This window comes from Manduca sexta, chromosome 22, assembly GCF_014839805.1.
Source record: "Manduca sexta isolate Smith_Timp_Sample1 chromosome 22, JHU_Msex_v1.0, whole genome shotgun sequence".
Lineage (NCBI taxonomy): Eukaryota > Metazoa > Arthropoda > Insecta > Lepidoptera > Sphingidae > Manduca > Manduca sexta.
This window is the reverse complement of record NC_051136.1, coordinates 8,146,693-8,168,794: the sequence shown is the minus strand read 5'-3', so window position 1 is coordinate 8,168,794 and position 22,102 is coordinate 8,146,693. Positions and strand designations below refer to the sequence as shown.

General features: G+C 34.4%; 1 protein-coding gene across 1 annotated transcript; it reads right to left on the bottom strand.

Annotated features, from left to right (window-relative positions):
- Positions 1-2,830: 2,830 nt before the first annotated feature.
- Positions 2,831-16,702, bottom strand: LOC115448885 (G1/S-specific cyclin-D2-like). Its single transcript, XM_030176484.2, has 4 exons — positions 16,196-16,702; positions 13,015-13,230; positions 10,719-10,875; positions 2,831-4,943 (listed from the first exon to the last, which is right to left on the bottom strand). Exons 1-4 carry the CDS (start codon positions 16,424-16,426, stop codon positions 4,660-4,662), a joined length of 888 nt encoding a protein of 295 aa, XP_030032344.2. The 5' UTR covers positions 16,427-16,702; the 3' UTR covers positions 2,831-4,659.
- Between the last annotated feature and the right edge of the window lie 5,400 nt (positions 16,703-22,102).

The window sequence follows — 22,102 nt, the reverse complement described above, 5'->3', positions numbered from 1 at the left end:
AAGTTGAGCACCTTCTCCATTTTTGAAACCTGAAATCCACGCGGGCGAAGCTGCGGGCGGAAGCTAGTAATATATAAGTATTTTAAACTACTTTGCTTAAAAAATCATTCACTAATAGGTAATAGATTTAACCCAGTACATTACACGCTATAAAGATTTTTTTATTAAACCGATGTCTTCAGTGTTTCTACTTTCTTATTTACTTACAAACATTGATTAGATTAATCTATGAGTTAACATTTTTATTAGTTATACACAAACCATACTCAATACACCAATTAGAAAACATATTTATTCTAGTTGGAAAAATATCTTTAATATTTTGAAACTCAATACAAATACATGTCAAGGTCTACTAAATGTATTATCAATCTTAACCACTGTCCAGCCGATATTGTTTACCGACTAGCAAGCAACTTGAGGGACTCTTACAAAAGTCTGCGAACTTAATCTTCCAATTTTTATGAATTAAGTAATTATTGCTATACACACATAAAAAACAGTTTTTAAGTGTTATGCAATTGACATTAATCTATGTATGGAAATATCAATATACGCTTGTTTCATTTACATCTTTATTCTAAGTAAAATCCCGAATAACAAGCAGTTAAAAGTAAATGATAATAGAGGAATATAAGAACCCTTCTACACAACAACTGATTAAATTATGAACAGTTATGCAAAGGTTATACGCAGATTTTAGAGTTACAAATGTAACGCACGAAATTATTCACTCAAATGAATAAAAATACCTACTTATAAAAATCAACTTAAATGACACTATCTTAAAAAAAGATAATTTTAGTTTAAATTACAAAATATTTTAAATATATGGTAGAGTCTGTAGGTAGAGCAGTAGATTAAAAAGTATGGGATATGATCTTCCTGGATTTTAATGTACTTATTAGCATGTAGATAAGTTCACAAATATTTTATTGCTTGGAAAATAATCTTTCCTTTTCGATTTTGGGATAATTTTCTATAACTTATCTTAACTGTTATTTTCGTTATAATGACTGTTAATTGGATCCTTTATTATATCGTAATACAAAATTGGCCTTATAGTAAAGTCTTATACAACCTTTTGTAAAATAAACTTACCTATCATATATATTGTACTAATTGGTTTAATATGAATAATTAAGAATAAATTAACTGGATGCATCAAAATACAGGACAGTGTATTTTATTCCATGAACTAGTTCAAACTTTATTTAATTGTGCAAGAGAGCTTCTTATAAGGTAGTTTATCGTTACTCTCTTTTACTCTCTGTTACTGACTATGACTGTTTTGTAACAATCATAAACACCATACTCCTGGAGATTACTATTAATATACTTTACCGCCATCTCTTATCGAGATTCATCATTACTAACCTTGCTGGAGTTGTAAAGCTCTCTCCAAAAAAAGCATTTGTAACTCTACCACTTATTACCAGCAAGTTATCCTAGATGGCGGTTGAAAAGTTTGACGAAAATAATAATTCGAAACATTTTAGTACACTCGTTATTTATACATATCATTTGATAGCGAATTGCTATGAAAATCGACTTTCGAAAATATAACTACAAAAATGTTGATTTTTCATTTTATTATTTTTTGCCGTGTCTTTTTATGCGAATTATTGTTAGACCGCCGGTCCCAAATTTTATTTGTACTAACTGATTATTGTTTTCTAGGCATTTTATTTATTGATAATATATTTTATCATTTACTAATATTTAAAATAGGTTCAGGAGTCGTCACTAATTGGGAGAATTTTTCGAAATCGCGCAGATTCCTATCTTCATGTCTATTTATGGTAATTTAACTAAGTACTTAGGTGTTCTTAAAATCGATGAATTATTTTGCCTAAATAAAAATCAATCAACTATTGCATCGTTAAAACATCACACGCCCAAAGATACACATACACACAAAATCACGCATTTATCCCCGAAGGGGTATGCAGAGGCGCAACCAGAGCACCCACTTTTCGCCAAGTGTGTCCCATCCCATCATCATCCCATCATGTGATAGGGTTAGGGTTGCCAGATGACCGGGATTTCCGGGATTGTCCCGGAATTTTGCGTGTTGTCCCGTGTCCAGTAATTTTATTTTGCTGTCCCGGAATGAAAAAATACTAGTTTTTTCACAAAGTTACGATACTACGGCTGCAAAAGTCAAACCAAACAGCGTGCTCGCACTGCATTTTTCAAAAAAAGTATTTTTTTTTTCATCAACCAATAGTTCTAGGTAATTCCTACTTAGTTTAGTCTCGGACCAAAGATCAAAACCGTGATTCCGTTCGTGGCCCTAGAAATGTCCAGGAAATGATCAGCCTGGATCTGACAACCCTAGATAGGGGGCGAGCCTATGGAGCACAAATTCCAGACTCCGGGCTGATACTGAGCAGAAAAACACAAACGCCCAAAGATATTTTCTTTAAATAAAATAATTATATTTACGTTACCGAATTTTACACAGGTAATTAAAAAAAGCCTCAGGGGTTTACTAAACTTTCGGTACGTTTTAAAACACTTAAGTACCTAAATGTTATAAAAAATATTTTAGGTTTCTAAATTGTAAGTACAACCATTGTCTAGAAATCAGGAGTGTAAGTACTTACCTAATATCTATACCAGTCGGGTTAAACTCTACCACGAAAGTATGGGTATTTCTTTGTTTTGTGAGTTCTACAGTCTACCTTCATATAATGGTAGGTGTTAGTAGTATAGTAAGTGTTTATCAGTAATAAGTATGTTGATAATGTGTCGGAAAAAATATTCCGTCGAATAGAAATTAGTAAGTAACGCTAATTGTCTTCGTCAATAAAGTAATTAAAATTCATATAGTTTTCAAAAGTTTTATTTTAGTATAATATATTTTACATGTAAACCTTGCCAATAAGAATATCCTTAACACTAAATTTCATAAATTAGAACTAATCGTGTAGAAATTATTAGCCTATATGAACAAAAATGTTCAATTGTTGCCGCATATTTCACAATTATAAAAGCAATTCATAATCTTCATACAATGTTAAAATGTTCAAACATTACTACACATATTGTTTAAGTTTGGGTACAATGATATAAAGTTAAGAGAGAAGTTGAAAGCTCGACCATTAATTTATTATAATTAGTTTAATTAACATCGCGTAACGTAACGCTCGGTAGCATCTTGACGACTCTTGTATTAGCCGAATATACGTAAGTCTCTCTCTTATTCTACTTCTTCACAATAAATGCTGTTCTGATTTTTTATATGACAATATTTACTAACGCAAAATGTGATAGCGGCTATCGGTGAGTATTTTATTATAAAACTTATCTAATACATACAATAATGTACTACAACTACTCCTATATACCATAAGGTATCTACATGTGTTATAAATTACAGATTTGGTCGAAAACAGGAATGTGATAAACATGTGACTAGAATTTAATAAAACTTAACATCATTCTAAATAAATATTACATTATTTTAACATTTACGCCCTGAAACGTAAATACACACGTTTAGGCATGTTATTTGGAATTTGCTACAAAATGAGATCTTATCATATAACAACACACAAACGATACAAAATATAATTCATCATAACGGGTATTCTTGTGTCGCAGAATCATTATACGCGTCCGCCAGTAATAACATCGCAACTAGTAAGAAAATATGCTGTGGTTCTATTTATAATTGCATTGAAGGTGATCTGGTGCACAAATATTACAGAATGACAACCGCACCGGTCACCAACGGTCGGCGGCGACGCAACGTGTATGCCATTCAACAACATTTGGCGTCAGTCCTACAAACAATTCACATTAAAACCCAACACAAATATACCAAATCTCTAAGTATATTTTATAAATATTTAATTGGAATGTACATGAAACATTGTATATTTTATAAAAGCCAATATACCTGAAAATATCATTTCGCTTTATATAACACGTCAATTGGCAGCTTTTGGTTCACAGGAATCCTGACGAAACACGTTTATAATAAACTAATAGGTAATTTATTTTTCTTTCAACTTTAGATTATTTGTTTTTATTTCGTTTTTTTTGTAGATTTTTACAACCACTGCTTATAAAATCACACACTTTGCCTATATTACAAAACGCTTAACATCAGCTTGTGCTTTATGTTTTTAGGAGATCAGCTGAAAAACAAACCTATTCACATCTCACTCAAACAAAATATATGTACAGCACTAACACTAAACAAATTAAGTGTATCATAAATAAAAGTTATTTACCCTAATCCACTATACATAAATAATCTGAGATCAATGGACAATTAATCTTCTACTTAATTTAAAATATCAAGTTGTAATTTATGTTTTATGCCACTACACGTTCTAGCAAATAAGAGAATGCATCGAAAATCTTTCTCTACCTGCACCCAGGTGTGCGATGAAAAAAATGCATCAATACAGCCATTACTATATACTCATTTTTTTTCCATTAATGGGAACGCAATGAGTCTGCGTCTAATTTTATTTTCTCTATATTTCAGTGCAACAGGTACTAACAAAAATGACATAAGACATCAACATATACAATTATATCACGTTAACATTAGTAATTAGTAACAACTTTGTACTCAAATTCAAACTGCTGAACAATACAAAAATTAAACGATGCAAATTGACAGGTAAGGGCTGTAGTACATCAAAAATGCACATCTTGAACATCTGTCGGCGTGTCTGGGAGCTGCGTTTGTTCTAGTGTGACCTGCTTGTACGCCTGCGCGTGTCGCGTTCTTGGCTCTTGCGGCTGCGTCTCCCGCGCCAGCACGCGCTCCACGTGGCGCGACACGAGCTCGGCCGCGGCTGGCGATGTTCTTGTCAACGTGCACAAGTCATTAACTGACATGCGCACTCGCAGGCCACGGGCTGCCGCGGTAAGGCAAGCTATCGCAATTAACGACGGCGGCACCAGCAAAAATTCGGTTTCTGCCAACAATAATTACCTTTTAGTATGGCGATAAGCTTATATTAAAAAAAAACAATACTTAGGTTAAAATATAATAAACTCAAAACAGCCAGTTCCATTAATTCCAAAAATTAAAAAGTACGTAAGCTCCGACGCAGGTAGGATAATATGCATCTGTGGCGAGATGTAATTGGTGCAGAGTGCGGACAGGTGGCTCGGACACCTTGCACGTGACGCGCGATGCACCTACCTCCTTGTTTTTTAATTTTATAAACAACAAGCAATCAGAATGTAGATACGAGCTCAGTACCACGTCTTTTCAAAACCACGCAAGAATAACTTAACATAACTTCAACTTGCAAAAATGTAATCCTCGGCCCTATCTACCGTAGAAAGATAAACAACACGGGCAATAATATAATGTAGTAATGCTAGAAAAAAAATGAAGTCGCGTCAAAAGGAACCGTAGAAAAAACGCTGAGTTTCATTTTGCACAATATGCGAAGCTTATTGTTGTATAGACGAGGATAAGGAAGGAAAGTCGAACAGCTGCCAGATTTGTGCATTTTGTCCCCGTCTGCATCTTTGTGTGCTCAGACCCCGGGACAATGAGCTCAAAATAATGGTAATTTACATCTTAAGTCGTCTAGCTAAGGGCGCAGCTGCAATTTCGCCAAATAGTAAGGAGGGTTTCTTTTGTTCGTTTATAAATGTGTTCCATCGCAAGTCAGGCAAATCAAACGCTGCTATGAATATGACGCTAATATTTATTGCGTTATATTAAATATCGCAGAAAGCTAAGTGTCTTATGTGGATTGTGACATCCTATACATATCAATAATTCAAATCGCTAACGGTAAAGGTATTGAAGTGAAACATGTTCGTACAATGCAAAGTTTAAAGTCACTTTGGGTGGAGGCCAACGACGTCAGGCCAAGACGGCAGATGTGATGGCACCTGGCGCGACCCTTCCGTTTGCACCTCCGCAGAACGCGAGCGCGATATAAACATAGGGTCACTGCCCACCTACAAACGTCTTTTATTACGCGGTCGTGCCCTTATAAGAGTCTTCACGCTATTTACCTTGAAAAACAATATTGCAACACGCGAACGGGTCATAATTTCAATCAGAAAAAATATACAGTCCGTTAATTAACGTATGTATGACGTAGGCTTACCAGCGATCCGGATAAAGGTCATTGAAACGATGCTTAGTATGGTAACGTACTCGTACTTCAGTGGGCATTTCAGTTAAATTGATTTTGTAATACCTACAGTAAATAGTCTATAAAGTATTTATGACAATTTTTAATTCAATCCCCAACCACATTTAAATCGGAAATGATCTTTAACAAATCGCGTATCAGCCATGGTAGATCTACGATATGGGCAGCGGAGCGTCGCGATCCGTTGCGCGACAGGTTGCCCGTCAGTTGGCCCACCTCGAACTCCACATCTGTTGACTACAGGTCAACCAACAACCTAGCGAAACCGATCAAGAGAGGCCCCCGCGTCTTACTTTTTCAATTATCACGAACGTAAACAACGTATTTTAACAGACATTGATGACCGTTAAGTTTCGTTCGGGAAACCTGCCAGTCACACCCCGATAGTGAATCCTGATTTAATACAAACATGGCGAAATTGCAGGGGTTGCAAATAGTCAACGCCTAATGGCAGAACTGGTTGTAATAATATATTTTCATACCCTATTAGTTTTACGAGTTATTTTAACACCAATGTTAAGAGCATGGTTTTTTATGATAAATTAAAATCCCGACCTCGCTCATGCCTTGTTTGCAAACAATAAAATATATAAGTTGAATATTTCATTGACAATAAAATATCGTGCAATAAAAGGAAGATGCAACATCCTCGTTGTGTGCTTTTAGTCGGAAGTTGTAAGCGGAAGTTTAATTTCACAAGTTTGAGATACAAGAATATTGTGATTAGAGAAGACGGGTACGTATAGTTTAGTTTCGAGTTAGGCGGGGTCGAGACTCGAGGTACGCCAGGTGCGCGCCGAGACGGTTCCATTGTTAGAGACCTTTTGTCGTCGGGACGTGGGACATGGATTCGGGAGCTTTACAATGGCCGCGGGACGTCTTCCAGTTTAAACTCTAGTCAGCTGTCGCGGTCGCTCCTTTGACGGCATAGACTCGTCACATAAGTCATCGACGACGTAATAAGTCTACTAAGTTGTTTTACTTCGTGCATAACATTATTACAGTGCATTCAAAAATATGTTTAAAATTATAGTACAATTTATTTCATGTGTAATCGACTCAAATATACAAATAAAATATTTCTTCAATTTAATTTTAGATTCTATTGCCGGTACTATTATGAAAAAAAAAATTTTTTTTTTTTCAGTGCCTGCCCATGCACCCTATTGAAATAAGTGTGCAATTTAGGATATTTGGTAACACGTAATAATAGACATAGAATCAGATTTGTGTATGAAGAAAAGAAAGCTCAAGGGTCAAACAATGTTATTAACCCTTTCACACCTCGAGTAATGCGTGATAGGTGGGTTAGCCGTAATTATGACCAACATTCGGTAACCGACACTCGCATGACACGACATCCGGGAACTTTGAATGTCTTTCTATAGTCTAAACATTTTTTTAATATACTTATGTGATATTCAGATACAAATTAATAATTAATTTAGTTACATGTCCCTACATAGTATATGGTTAAATAATATCAATGAAAGGTTAATAATGTTGTACAAAACATTTATCGTATAAGGGCTACAGAGGATTCAAGTTTGAAAGCTATAAATAACTTTTATCTGTGTTCAATACACCATATGGACTATGGAACTATTTTAGACCATTACTTTGGAAACAGATAAGGATTTTATTTATCCGTAAATCTACGTATAGTTTTGTTTATGTCACGGAAATATAATGTATCTCTGGTAGTAACAATTATTTACTTTCGCTAAAGGCAATATAATGCTGTAAATAGACTTAATATTGAATAATGCCAACTAAAATGACGATTACCTTCAGTGGCGCAGCACACGTCCTCATGCTGTGTTTTGATATTTTGGACATTTTGTTTTTTTCTTTTACCTGCCCCTATCCTATTCTTATGTAGAGTCTGCGCACACTGTATCACGCATGTTGCTGAACGATTTGACTTAGTTTTTACGTTCGGTCGCATAGATATGATACTCTACGAGATTTATTACTGTTTATAAATTATTATAAAAAAAATCTATTACCTATATTATATATACTTCAGGTACAATTTAAGCCATGTGGATAATTTGACCACATTATACTATCTATCCGTTACAACTGCACGTGGTACTTGCTTGTATACGCACACTGTCTCACAATGCTTCATACCACCTATTAGTACCGTTGCAGACGCACTTGCTCTATGTATGACGTCATCTGACTGGTTTAAAAACGCATTCTTTTTCTTTTATACAAAGACCTAGCCATTTTATAATTTTCTATTCCCGTAATTTTATTTTTTTGCATAAAACACATAAGCGTTCTTGTTTGAAATTAGAAATTTAATGTTTATTAACTTAGTTTTGATCAACATACATCGAAATCCTTTTACGTAATTTCAATAACTATGTACATTGTCATACAGTGTAATTTCGATAACTATATATACAGGGTTTGTGTTATTAATCCTTCTACTTCTCTAGAAAATTATTTGTACTTGTAAACTTCATATAGACAAATCAACTTAAGGCGATACCCCCAGCAAAACGCCGCTCGTACTGTATTTTTAGAAGCTATCTATTAGAAATTTGTTGTACATGTAACGAACGCTTATGGCCGTTTGAGTAGCCGAGGATCTTCAATGAGTGAACATCTGAATAAGTAGACATACCTTTTAAAAAAATATATACCTATGTATATTATATGTACTTCAGGAAGATATGCACGGAATCAAAAATTAAAAATTGGAAACAACCAGAGTAAACATAACATATTGTAAAATATGATATTTTAATATTTTTTTTTATATAATAAATGTCGCAAAGTAGGGATCTAAAATGCAGTTAGCGCGCCGTTTTACTGCGAGTAACTAATCTTTTAGAATTATAATACACGCTACTAGTGATCTATATATTATTCCGAAAATGTCTTACTAAATGAAATCGAAATGGTAAGCACCGTAACACAACGAACTAGTTAGCCAAGAATTATAGTAGCCGACACTTTTAGCAAACATAATTCTGCGTCAGCGATCACGACACTGGTAAATGAGTATACCTAATAATTCATAACTAATATGCAACGTAACAAAAGGTCACGTACGTTATCGCAACGGGTAAACTTCATATGAATTACTAATTTTTATTTCTACTTTTTATCCTCGTGGTCAAGCAAGCGCAACCCTTCAAGGAATATACCAAAGGGTATTGCTGGTCAGCCAATGACTGCTAGTAGTTATTGTATCAATGTATATACACTGAAACGATTAGAAGTTGAACATGCGCATTGAAAAGTAACTTTCTGTAAATATCCAAATAATGATAAATGTGTAAAACTGTTCGAGATTTACACTGACTTTAACAGATATTACAAATCATTATACTGATAATATTATTTTGTAAACCATTAAGGACTTTGAATTATAAAGAAATAAATGAGACGATAAACCTCAAAATACTACCTGTTTTCATCTACATATGCTATGATCTTATACTAATAATATAAATGCGAAATTTTCGATGTTTCTTAGAAATAAACGAAGAATTTGGCACACGAGTAGATCCTTTCCCGAAAATAACAATTAGGTTAATTTTATCGCGGGACTTTGCTCCGATGGAAAATAATAGATAGCGTCGTACAGTGTTTTAGAGAGTTTTATAACAGGAAAGTCTTTTTTAACACGGGCGAGGCTGCGTGCAACACGTAAATTGGAACTCAAGGCTAAAACTTGTACATTGCTGTTTTGTGACAGAAAATAGAGATAAAGGTGGTAATTAAGCAAACGGATTCATTTAGATTTAAATACAAGATATTAACAAGCAAACATCGAAACAAAACTACAATTTACGAACCCATAAACTCGACCAACAAGTTAACAGAAATTGCTTTATGTAAAACTGTGTAGCATCAAATTAATAAAATCTGAAAGTTAAATAACAAGGCGCACGTGCTTGGGCCATTGTTACAGCTTTGTGATTTACAAAGCCAAATGGTCGTCAAGTAATAAAATAAGGTAGATTAAAATTTAAATACTGGGTTTATATTGTTCAAACAGGAGCAGAGGGCCGGAGTACCATTATAGCGTGGTATAATATAAATACATTTATACAATAGGAGTGCCAGGGGTCAGTGGCTGAAGGGTGCGCCGGCGCAAGGTGTGCGCGCTATCAGTGCGCAAACGGCATGTGCGCGTTCCAATACACGCGTCCACTACCCCTACACCAACACCATCGTAAATGCTTATAGAGTCACGTCCTGTCCATTGCACGCATGCGCACTCGCATTCCCAAACAAAACACCCTCCATCACACATTTAACTAAAAATTATGTTTTTCCAACGCAAAATTACGTAATTTACGCATCCGACAATAAGTGAGAAAACTAGCACGGCTGGTTATCGATTAGTAGTAATTAATACAAAGAGGAAGTTACTCTACCCGCATGTTAAACGAGTACCGGTGCTGATCTATTAGAACAAAAATTGATTTGTAGTCTCTATGAAGGACATTTTACTGAATTAAATACGATTGGTATAAAATTCTCAAACAGGGCATTATGTAAACAACAACAACTGATGAATGGAATTAGTTAAGAAGAGCTTACCTGTATAGCAAACTGATGTTAATGTCAGCGCATGCGTCCGCACTAGGGGATTTACGCGACCCCACGGCACTCTTGCAAGTAAGGGCTCGATAAAATCAAAAGCAGTCGCTATTGATAACTGCCAATTCAACCGCTGCAGGAACATTACTTCCCATTGCTGAAACAAATTAACTAATGTTTACTACGGAAGAACGGAGACATCAATTAACTGTTGTCATTGACAAAAGGCAAGAACCCGTGTGAATTTTTTCCATGCTTTTGTAGGGTGTATGGACTATGCTTTTATTTAAGAACTTACTAAGGAAGGGGCAAACACGTATCCATAATAGTTGAATCGTAACCGTCATACTCGATGCATATAGCGGAAACCGCAAAAAGTAGCGAATAGCCTCGCAATTACCTAGGAGAAACGTAAGAAAAGGTTGAAAACCAAGCGACTTCTTACATAATAACTCCAATATTCATAATTTTAATCTTGTTTTCAAACAGTTAATTTACAAAATTGAGACTCTATGAAATATCCATTTTCAAATATCTTATTTTTAAACCAAAAGACATTGCATTTTTAAATGTTCTTTTTGTATGTTCCTGAGCAGGCAAAAATATATTTAAACTCTCTTAGACACGTTTAAACTTTGTATAATTATTAACCTCCTCAACTACTTCATATTTTGTCCTGAATTTACATTCGCGAAAACATAAATTTATCATATCACCGATAAAAAAAACATGGCAAACAATAAGAGATTACTGGAAAGTTTAAAGTTAATATTGTACAGAAATAAATAAATATCACAGTATCAGGACCTTTCCTCTCTTTTGATAAATCGTAAGCCAATGGTGGGCGACTAACAAATCTCTACAGTAATCACTAGCGTAGAGTTCAATAGACTTATTAAGCGCGTTTAAGTTGTAAGTAATATAATATAATATTAGGGACTGCTAATAGAACATATTATTAATATATTTATTTATTTTAATATAAATAACTTAAAGAAAATGTTGCAGTCGTGTTTTATAAAGTAATGGTATAACGATATAAGTGATGTCAGATTATTGCAATTGATATGTATATATGTAGGTCGATAATTATTAGACACTCGATCAAGTTTTAACGCAATGATTACAAGACATGGGAAAGTGGAACACTACTCGCACCATATGCCATCATTAGGTATGCGAATGGCAGACGTATCGCTATGATCGCACAAATTAATGACAAGGAAATACCTTCACAGGACGCCATACGGCATCGTGCGGCGGTTCCAAAGAATAAAAAAATGTTTTCTCACGCTCATCATAATATTACCACGGCACAAATGGCCAAGTTTATATATTTTAAAAGTCAAATTGTCCACCCCCAAGACCTCCTTTATTTAAATGGGTGTATAATATATTCCGGTGTGAGAATAAGACTAGCAACCTAATTTAGTAATTGTCATTAAGATATATTTAAATTACCCACCTTTTTTTAGGTATTTACATAGACACAAATGGGTTAGAATTTAACAAATTATAATTTCCCCGCTCAAACAAATTTAACGAATCACACCTGCCTATGCAGGAGTGACAATTACGACAATTTTTGAGGCCGAACTGTGGGAATAAATTGTGACGCATTACTAAACACGTAGGTGTTTTACTAAAGCTGCTACCTAATTATAAGATCGCCACGGCGCCAGTGCACCGAAATTGTTTTAGAAGATGTCACTCTTGGACTTTGTCGCGGGCCATTATTGTCATTTAACCCAATACGGGTAATGACTTCCACGTTCAGACTACTTAATTATACCTATTCTGAATCGTACCACCATTTCTTGGCATGTTTCCGTCGGAAACACGCAAGTGAGTTCTTCGTCACAGGTAGTAAGTTATTCACGTAAGGGCGACATTAGTATCTTGCTGGCCCTTGCGGACGTCTCGAGGAACAAATAATTGCCGGAAACTAATTTTAAGGAAACATATCAGTAGGGTGGCAGAGTGACATTTGACTCTGCTTATCGAGTACATTTAGTAAAATCAAGGAATGAATAAGCCGTAGTCGCCGCAGGATGTTAGTTGGCTTTGTTGGCGGAACCACTTAACCTTTTTATATGAAGGCATATCATAAACTAAAAGTAATTCGTACAGGTAATATTTGAGAATCATTTATTTTATGAACCATGTTACGATAAAACTTATAATATGTTTTCGGCAAACTGAACTTACTGTACTTAGCAAGTACAAATTATTTATATAAAAAAAATTATGACTCATCCTGTAAACATGTGTAATTGAAAATAATATATTGTCTTACCCGAACTTCATGTGGATAGACAGAATTGTCTGTGTACGCGCAGAGCAAGTCGACAGAGAGCGGATAGCACTGTCGAAACTTGGAAGCAATAAGCATCGCTGTGACGGCAAGTAACTGCAGCTGTTGTCGCGATATAGCGCGCTGCGCCAGGAATCTGTCCATGTAGCTCACGGCCAACGGGAACACCTGCTCTTCACATTGCTGCTCTTCGCACACCTGGACACATAACGTGATATTTAATCTCAGGTCCAACTTATAATTTAGTACTTAAAATATAATTATTTTCTTTAAGTCAATTACGTCAATTCACCTTAACAGTTTCTTACGAACAGAAACAAATCTCAACCATATTTTAGTTATTAGTCCATTGAAAAGTTACATTTGGGGTTGCGTTTTTTAGAGGACGCAATTTTATTTTTTTGAAGTGTAGGGGGGGTCAGTGTAAAGCTAAAATCAAGTTTGTGGGGTCGCCACCCTTGTCCCACGGCCGCCATCTTGAAAATAGGGGTTGAAATGGTTTTTATGATGTATCTCTTAAACTATTTATCTGACAAAAAAAAATTATAAGCATTTTTTGTTGCAAATTAAATTCTCTACAACTTTGGTTCAGTAACTTTTTGTCGTAGAACTATAAATAAAAAAGTTATAAGCAAAAATGTTAAGAAATTCAATGTTAAGCAATATCCATTGCAACGTCATCAGAACGTGTGTTTATAAGGTTCATAACACTTTTTTTTTGTACTCTCATTACGTACAACACAAACCCGCGGTTGTCGGCTTGTACGCGAATTACTTGGATCCTGAATCGCTTTGGCACAGATGAAGCAATTGTTCACAAAATCAAAGTCTGGCTCTGGAGCTTCTGAAACTGACGATAAACTACTGGAGCTGCTGCTGCGACGACTGATTGTTCACAAAAACAAATTTTTACGAACTGTTTCGGAAGTTACTTACTGTACATATTGCGTGTTATTGTTATTACGTGGACAATCGAACCGATAATGTTGTTCGTCGTCGCAAGTAAGGCCTAAAAAATGTAACATTTCAATGGACTAAGTGTAATTTTGAGGAATTTACCAGTTTATTATATAATATTTTTGGCTTGCGGCTTCGCCCCCATAAACGATTATTTTGAGATAAAAGTTCTGCTCTATATTTTCCCTTAATAAAAAGTACCTTATATCCTTACCAAAGTCTGAAACTATCTCCATACCAAAATTGTACAAACATACGTACCGACAGAGAGAAGCTACAGAGGATTTATTTCACAAGGATTAAATTCTATATTATCTATTTTATTATATACATTCTAGACACTACCCAAATATTAAACGGAACCATGATGGACATACGCTGTCCCTAAATTTTAATAAAATCCCCTCTTTGTTACATTGAAGACACACACATCCATGGTGCCGTCCTCTCACCAAAATATTCTTTGCTTTGCGCTCTCAAAGCCACAGCGTTACATCATTATAAGATGGGGTCATTGTCACTAACGCGTAATTTTTGAAAATCATTGCAAGTTATCATCAAAGTATTAATTAGCTTTTCAATTGGAACCATAGTAAAACCGATAATAATATAATTGTAATCTTTTAATAACTGTCAGTGCTTTGACTACTCGTTGTATTATAATTTTTCCTTACATCAAACAAGTTAAAAAATTTTAGTCAAGTAAAATAATATTCGATTTCCCAAATATGAAGTCTAACGCTCAACAACCCTTAAATGCCAAGTACGTAAGTATAAGGTGTGATATATTAAAAATTAAAATGACTGGAATATATAAAATGAATTGAATATATAAAATTAGTTAAAGCGGCATCAATTAGTAGCATCGTGAAATAATTTTCGTTATTCTCCCGAGTTAACCTATAGAATAAACTTGCGTGATAGTTACTAAATTTATTAAAAAAAAATTACGTGCATTTTTAAAATTGCAGTACCTTACGTAGGCACTATTATTTGATCTTATTATGAGACCACAATTTAAAACATCCCATATCCTTGATGTTAATTACTGACAAACTATATATATCAGCGAGTAAATATAGCATCATTAGGGAATGTAAAAACAAACACGAAACCTTACAAATGGCTAAAAAAATATATACACGTTAGCAGAACACGCTGGGATTTAATGTTACTACAAAATCGTTAACACAATTCAATAATAATTGTGAATACATAATGGGTAATTAATAAATGAATTAATTACGATTGTACTCGGCAACCACCTGATGATTTCAAGGAAGCTTTGAATATAAACAAACAAGTTGAAAGTGTAAACAAACGTGCGATTTTTCTTAAATGCTTGTTTTTATGTTAGTTTAAAGTAAATATGTATAAAGTTATAAAATATATTAAGTATACTTAAATGCATTAAATCGTTTTTTTATGATAAATCATTATAAACAATGTATTTTCTCTCAATAAAATTACTCATTTGACATAAGACACAAATCTGTGATAAGTTAAAACCTTAGTCATAATTAAATAAATTAATTTTTACTTGAATTAAAATGAATATGAATAGGACTTATAGTTTTATATCCTCAAAACTATCGCATATCTTAATTTATGATAAGTACCTATGCTTAACAAAACATAATTAATGTAAACTATATCGAGTAAATGAAAAAATATTTCTGATATGAAGCAGGAGATACATATCCGTATTCACATGTTGTACAAAATGTTACCTGAGATTTAAGTAATTAACTGAACTAATTACCGATACTTAATTAAACAATATTAATTTGTTTTTACCAATCATTGTTTGTTAATTTTTATTAAAGTGAGAGTCAAATAGAAAAAACATTGTTTATGTCAATGTAATAGTTATCGATAAATGTAAATGCTTTGGTAGGTAAAGCTCCATATATTTAGAAAGGGTATTCAATTCAATATTCGGTAAAATAAGATTGTAGCTAACTCAAATAAGTAATTAGGTAACTAATTATTAATATAAAATATTTTCATGATTTATAAGTACAAAAGGTACCTACCTTTTTACATTTAAAATTACTTAACCGAGGGTAGTTGCAACAGCTGATCAAGCGACAATAAATAAGAGTTCTTGATAGGAATTAATTAATAGATTATGGACTGCGTCGCTATTATAAGTATAATTTTAAGAAATAATTTTTAATATTTAGGATATTCAAATTAAACTCACTTCCAACATCCACGTGGTAACCACTTTTCGCATAAAAGGTTGTATATCAATTTGTACATTTTGAAAATAGTCAGTGTGTAATGCGTGAGATCTTTCCAAGGCCAAGAGATTAAGCATTATCCGAGGGTCGCGGTCCAGGGCTCGGTCTGGACCAGCCACGCACATGTCCACTGGTCGCCTGTTGCCACTGTTGCCAGAGTTCTGCATGTTCTCTCCACAAGACAAATCCATTGTCACAATCACTGTAAAATTTATCCACCACAAAAACGTCAACAATTATTTTGCAATTTTAAAGTTCGCGCAATATTTTTCTCGTTTGTTTACAATGTGAGAGCACGTGAGCAGCCGCACCGCACAGCCGCTTGGCAGGCGGCCAACAGATAAGTGTCAAAATACCCGTACGCTGAGGGCTGTGTCGGAACGCCGCTGCACACCGCACCTCACCTCGCCCTTTGGGTCCGGCTGGGGCCCCCGGCCCTTTAATGTTTCTTTAAACTAGGGTCTTATTCATAGTGCCGACAAGACACGGTTTCAGAAATTAGTTGCTAGTGCGATAAAATTCCATGTCGATAAAAAATATTTTCGAACTATGTACCTAACTGTCAAAGTGGATATGGAGATATTGCTTCCAGCTGTTTAGTTAACATTTAAATAGAAAAATAAACATCGGCCTCTTTATTCTTATAGTATTTTATCGACCAGAGAGCCCGGATAAAATGGAAACATCCAAGCAGTAGCTGGGCTCAGTACCTCTCAAGTACGCCTTCATATTCATACCGATTGCCAACCTCATGATTCCAGCATCGATCTTCTCCGACTTGTGTAAATTCTGAGTGAGACACGTGGGAACTTCGGTGCCAGTTCTGTGGTGCTGTTTTTCGTCCTGTCTCCATTTGCAAAGGATTCTTATGACCCTAAACACCAAAGCACTTTTTCAACGTCAATGGCAACACTCAATCAACGATTCTCAAAGTAATTCCGGAATCTTTCGATGGAAAATATAAATATAATAAAATACTATCAGCATTACTACACCCCGAAACAATTGCTATAAGTCCGTTGATGACTGCCGTTGTCTGATATGACGGAAAATCTTGATATCACAAATTGTCTTGGCAATTTTCGCGTACCTACTGTTCACCGAGCGTACCTGTAATCGAAGGCGGTACCACTCTCGAGGTTGTGCAAGGGTACTGTGGTCAACGGTGGCGAAAAGTAAAGTTTTCCGAAAACTAACCCGACAACATATACGTATTAATATGCATAAAAGCGGTCTGTCAATCGTTCCAATGATAATTCCATTACACATAAATTAAGAAAAGGAAGCCGGCAGGAATGTTATATGACCCCGTCGCCACTGGTGCCCAAATAATTTAACAGGGAAAACACAATTTATAATAATAATATTCTATGTCCAACACGCTAGTAGTACAACACAGTTGACAGTGGCTACCTAAGTACTTAGGTACTGCCAGTAGTCTTATTAAACAATTATTTAGGTTTATGCTGTACTGACGTTACATGAGTATTACTAACGCAATAGCTTTTGTTGTTTGGATAGAGTTTGTTAATACTGATCGATATGGCAGATAAGTAATCAGCTTTGTGACCTTAAAGATTAATTATTCTCTTCAACTCTATGCAGTTGTAATACAGATTTCAGTATCATCATTATTGTAGACTGAAGTTAAACTCCTAAAACATAAATATCTAATTAGGCTACATAAAAAATGTGTTTTTACTGTCATTACTTCTTATAACTATGCTTTTTTTTTCAACCTGGCTAACATTTGTTAGCCTGACAAGGGTCGGCCTATACAAACACACTGGATTTGAGGTCAGCACTTTAGGCGCTACACATCCCCTAAGCAAAATTAAGCAACCATACTGATGGCAACCCACTAACGGGATACCAACCTCTGCTCAAGATGGTCACTTAGAAAGGAGGAGGTATCAACGATTAGGGATGAGCGTACTAACGACAATCTATCCATTAACGTCTGTCGGCACGCGGGCCAGAACTATTAGACAACTATACTTAGGCCTTAGACTGCTAACGTACTTAAACTAGGCAATACTTTAAAACTAATGAAATAGGATATGTGTCTTAATAAAATACTTACCTAGTAATAGGTACTTAGCGGATCCACCCCCATGCCACCTCTGATTGAAATGATAAATTAGCTATGTAATTAAATATATAAAGCATTTGTATATACAAAAATAAAAAAAAAACATTTCTGTACTTAAGTATATAAGATATCGGAAAATCATAATTCCTATGGGAAAGTTGAACAATAATATTATAAACAATTTACATATTATGAGTTATAGTGTTTAGAAATATACAACGGAAGATGGGACGCTTTGATGGGACGGGTTGACAAATTGATAACTTTATAATTAGCGGTTATGTTGCGGCCAGCTTAATTTGACCATTGCGTGATGTTTGGAATCGCCGCAATAAATACCGCGGGAACTGTCCGCTTCATACTTCTACGATAATTTATCGGAAATATAACATACATACAATAATATAAATAATAAAAATACAACTTCATACAATCGCACTCTTAATAAAATAATACTTAACCCATTCCAAAATGGTCATTTTGTGGGAATCGTCGAACAACCAATTTCTGTTTGCGATCTTTTATTTTTTTTCCTTTTTTTTCATGCCTTTGGTTTCATTTTTTACTTATCTTTAATAAGCTCAATTTTATAGCAACTTCAAAAAAAAAGATACCAAACATAATTTAGTTTTCCGACGACTGCCACAAATTAACAATTTTGAAATAGGTCACTATTTTATTAAGAGTGCACAATATACTTTTACAACACCTACTAAAAAAGGCTTTCGTCACAAACTTTCCTTATTATTGTTATCATAAACCTGTTTTATATGGATACATAAATATTTTAAGAGTTTATTTTTAAATAGCTATGGACTTTCCATATATATACTTACCTATTATAATTCTCTTTGCAGTAGAGTTTATTGTTTCCATATATATTATAATTCTCTTTGGTTTATTGACAATTTGTTTGTCATAGATAAACCGTCAATAAAATTTATTGTATACTTTCCATGACCAAAAAAATTTAATTCTACAATATATTTAATTTAAAATAGTGATAGAATAACTACAGATCTTGTTCTATAAGAATATAATACTTATAAATCCTTATCGTCAATATTATGAGGCTTGGCAAAAAACAAGTGGAGCAGTTGAGTGGATTCACGACTACATTTATAACTTACGGATTAGCTGCATTTATTGGAATGGTTTATCTTACAGATTGGAGAGCTGTCGTAAACTATATACCGTATTATAATCAGAAATTTGAGAGTACAAAAAAGCCCGAGTGTTAAATAAATTGCAGCATAAAGAATAACAATGACAGGTGGTCACAAAAGTTTACTAGCTAGTTATTAAAATATACAGAGAACACGCTCTGCGCACGCTTTTGAAATAAAAATGAACTGGGATTGAAAGAATGGCATTACAATAATGACTGGTCACCGAGATCAGGTGTGCCCGGATTTATAATAAAATATCCACTGGGTTGGATACAGCCGGCGCAAAGGCAGCTGCCACTCGAGCCCTCCGTACCTCTCTGAGTCGGGCCCTCCGAACAAACTGTTTTTTATTGTATTGTTATATTTGTTTAACAATTTTTGTTTAGTAGTGACTAAATTAAACGGTGGGCAAAGTAACTGGATCTTGTTAAATTACTTGGTGTACTAGCGAATTAGTGCACATCGAATTTTATTTTCATTATTACCAATCTCCTCGTAATAATTATTACGAGTATTGATTTTTTGTTTTATTTTTTATATACAGTACTTAACCTATTCGTTCTTCGTTTAATCTAATAGTGAAATTTGCATCCAAATGTGTCCAGACAATTTTACTCGTCTTATGCTGGAAAACAAATTTATCAGATTAAATCGCTACTCCGTTATTTTTAAATAGATTAGTATTTAGGTATCTACACATAAAGTTCTTTCCCTAAATATCAAATTACTAGTATCACCCTAAATTTATATGATTTTTAATGCCACTGAGTGACGAAGGGATATAACCAGCCATTAACTTATGTTAATGGGCGGCAAAGCCAAAATTAGCAAAGCCATACAGAACTTCGAATTTACCTATCTACTACGCTCATCACCCTGAAACATAAGATGATAATATGTTTCATAGTGCCCGGTTATTGTTATTACAAAGGTTATCATATCTCTTCAAGCCGGAACACAGCAGTGTATGCACGCTGCTGCTAGGCAGTCGAAAATAGAAGTAGATATTGAGGTGATACTTCTCCACATAGATGGCTTCTCACATACGAGAAGCCTACATCATTAAAATATTTGAACTTTACCTATACTTATTTACCCAAACAATATTTTAAAGAGGTATTTCTTTATGGGCGGTGACATCGTCTAAGATTATATTGCCGACAAGTCACCCTAGTACGAATATTTATATCTGCGTTATAGTAAGTATATTATTATGTTAAGTTACAGATTCGTTGTAATTGTATTGTAAACTTGTAACAGTGGTCCTGTAAGTATTTGGAACTAAAATGCGACAGTTTGTATATGTATGCCTCCTAATATTGCGCGTATGTAAACTTCGAATAGTAAATTGTGAATCCATCGTATCATTAAAGTCAAAATACACGTAAAACGACGGAACAAATCTCTTTTTGGACCAGTCGTATCAGCCTTGTCAACTTCACACTTCAACCGCCAGTTATGGCGGGATGAGTGTTTAGGAGACGGAAAACTATGTGATTTGACGGCAAACTGACTTGTTTACGGATTCATTTTATATGTATTACTACGCTACATAGCAGAATTGATCAGTTGACTAAAAAGTTCTGATTCTGTGGTGCAAATAACAAAGAGAATATCTCAGAACAAGAACAAGCATAGAAAGAATCTAAATTACCCTCATATACTTATCCTATTTTTTTCAAATAGGCCAAAACCGTTGAGAAGAACTAGACAATTATGTTGCTAAGATCGGCTTGCGTACACTTTAAAATAATCAAATGGTTACCTTTGGTCATCTTTATGATGCCGAATTAAAAAGCAAATAAAATGTCAAATGTTCCAACTTGCCAATCTCAAAACAATGTCACAAACGCGCCCACACAATTTAGTTACGTTATATTTCAGCGCGTGCTTTTCAAAAGTGGCTACATGTTGTGTAATCTTTTTGTTGTTAATTTTAATAAATACACAGTGCTGTTTAAGTAAAATATAGTCCTAGGAACAAGCAATGGCATGCGTTATTGTGGAGTGTAAGTCTCATTCTTCTCGTAAAGAAAATGAAACTGAAATCATCAGCTTCCATCGGTGAGTAAACAAAAAACCTAATATATTTGCTTAAACCCTGTACATAAGTGCGAAAAGTGTTATTAATTATACTTTATTATGCTGTAGTCATATTATAATCTGCTGTTGGCCATTCGATCCAGTCATTATTAAGTATTTTTCATTTTTACCAATTTACGTAGTCGTGTTCAATAGTGTTGTGCTGCATATTCTGTCGATAACATAGATGTTAGTATATTGTAGTTTACTATTTTGCATAAATTGCCTTTTACTTTCAATATACGATGGTGTAGTGGTAAAAGCCACTTGGAAACCGTGCGCGAAGGCTGGGGGTTAAGGAAAGTATCTGATTTTCATAGTGTGTTTCATACAATGTGTTTCATTGCAGATTCCCCACAGATGATGCTATGAGGCAAAATGGATCGTTGCCATAGCTCGTCCCAATTGGCATTGGAAAAAACAGCACCGTGTTTGCTCTAAGCATTTCGACAAAGTTTTATTAACATTGAAATAAGTTATCAAACATATGTGACATGAATGATACCGCTGTGTTTTAATTTTAC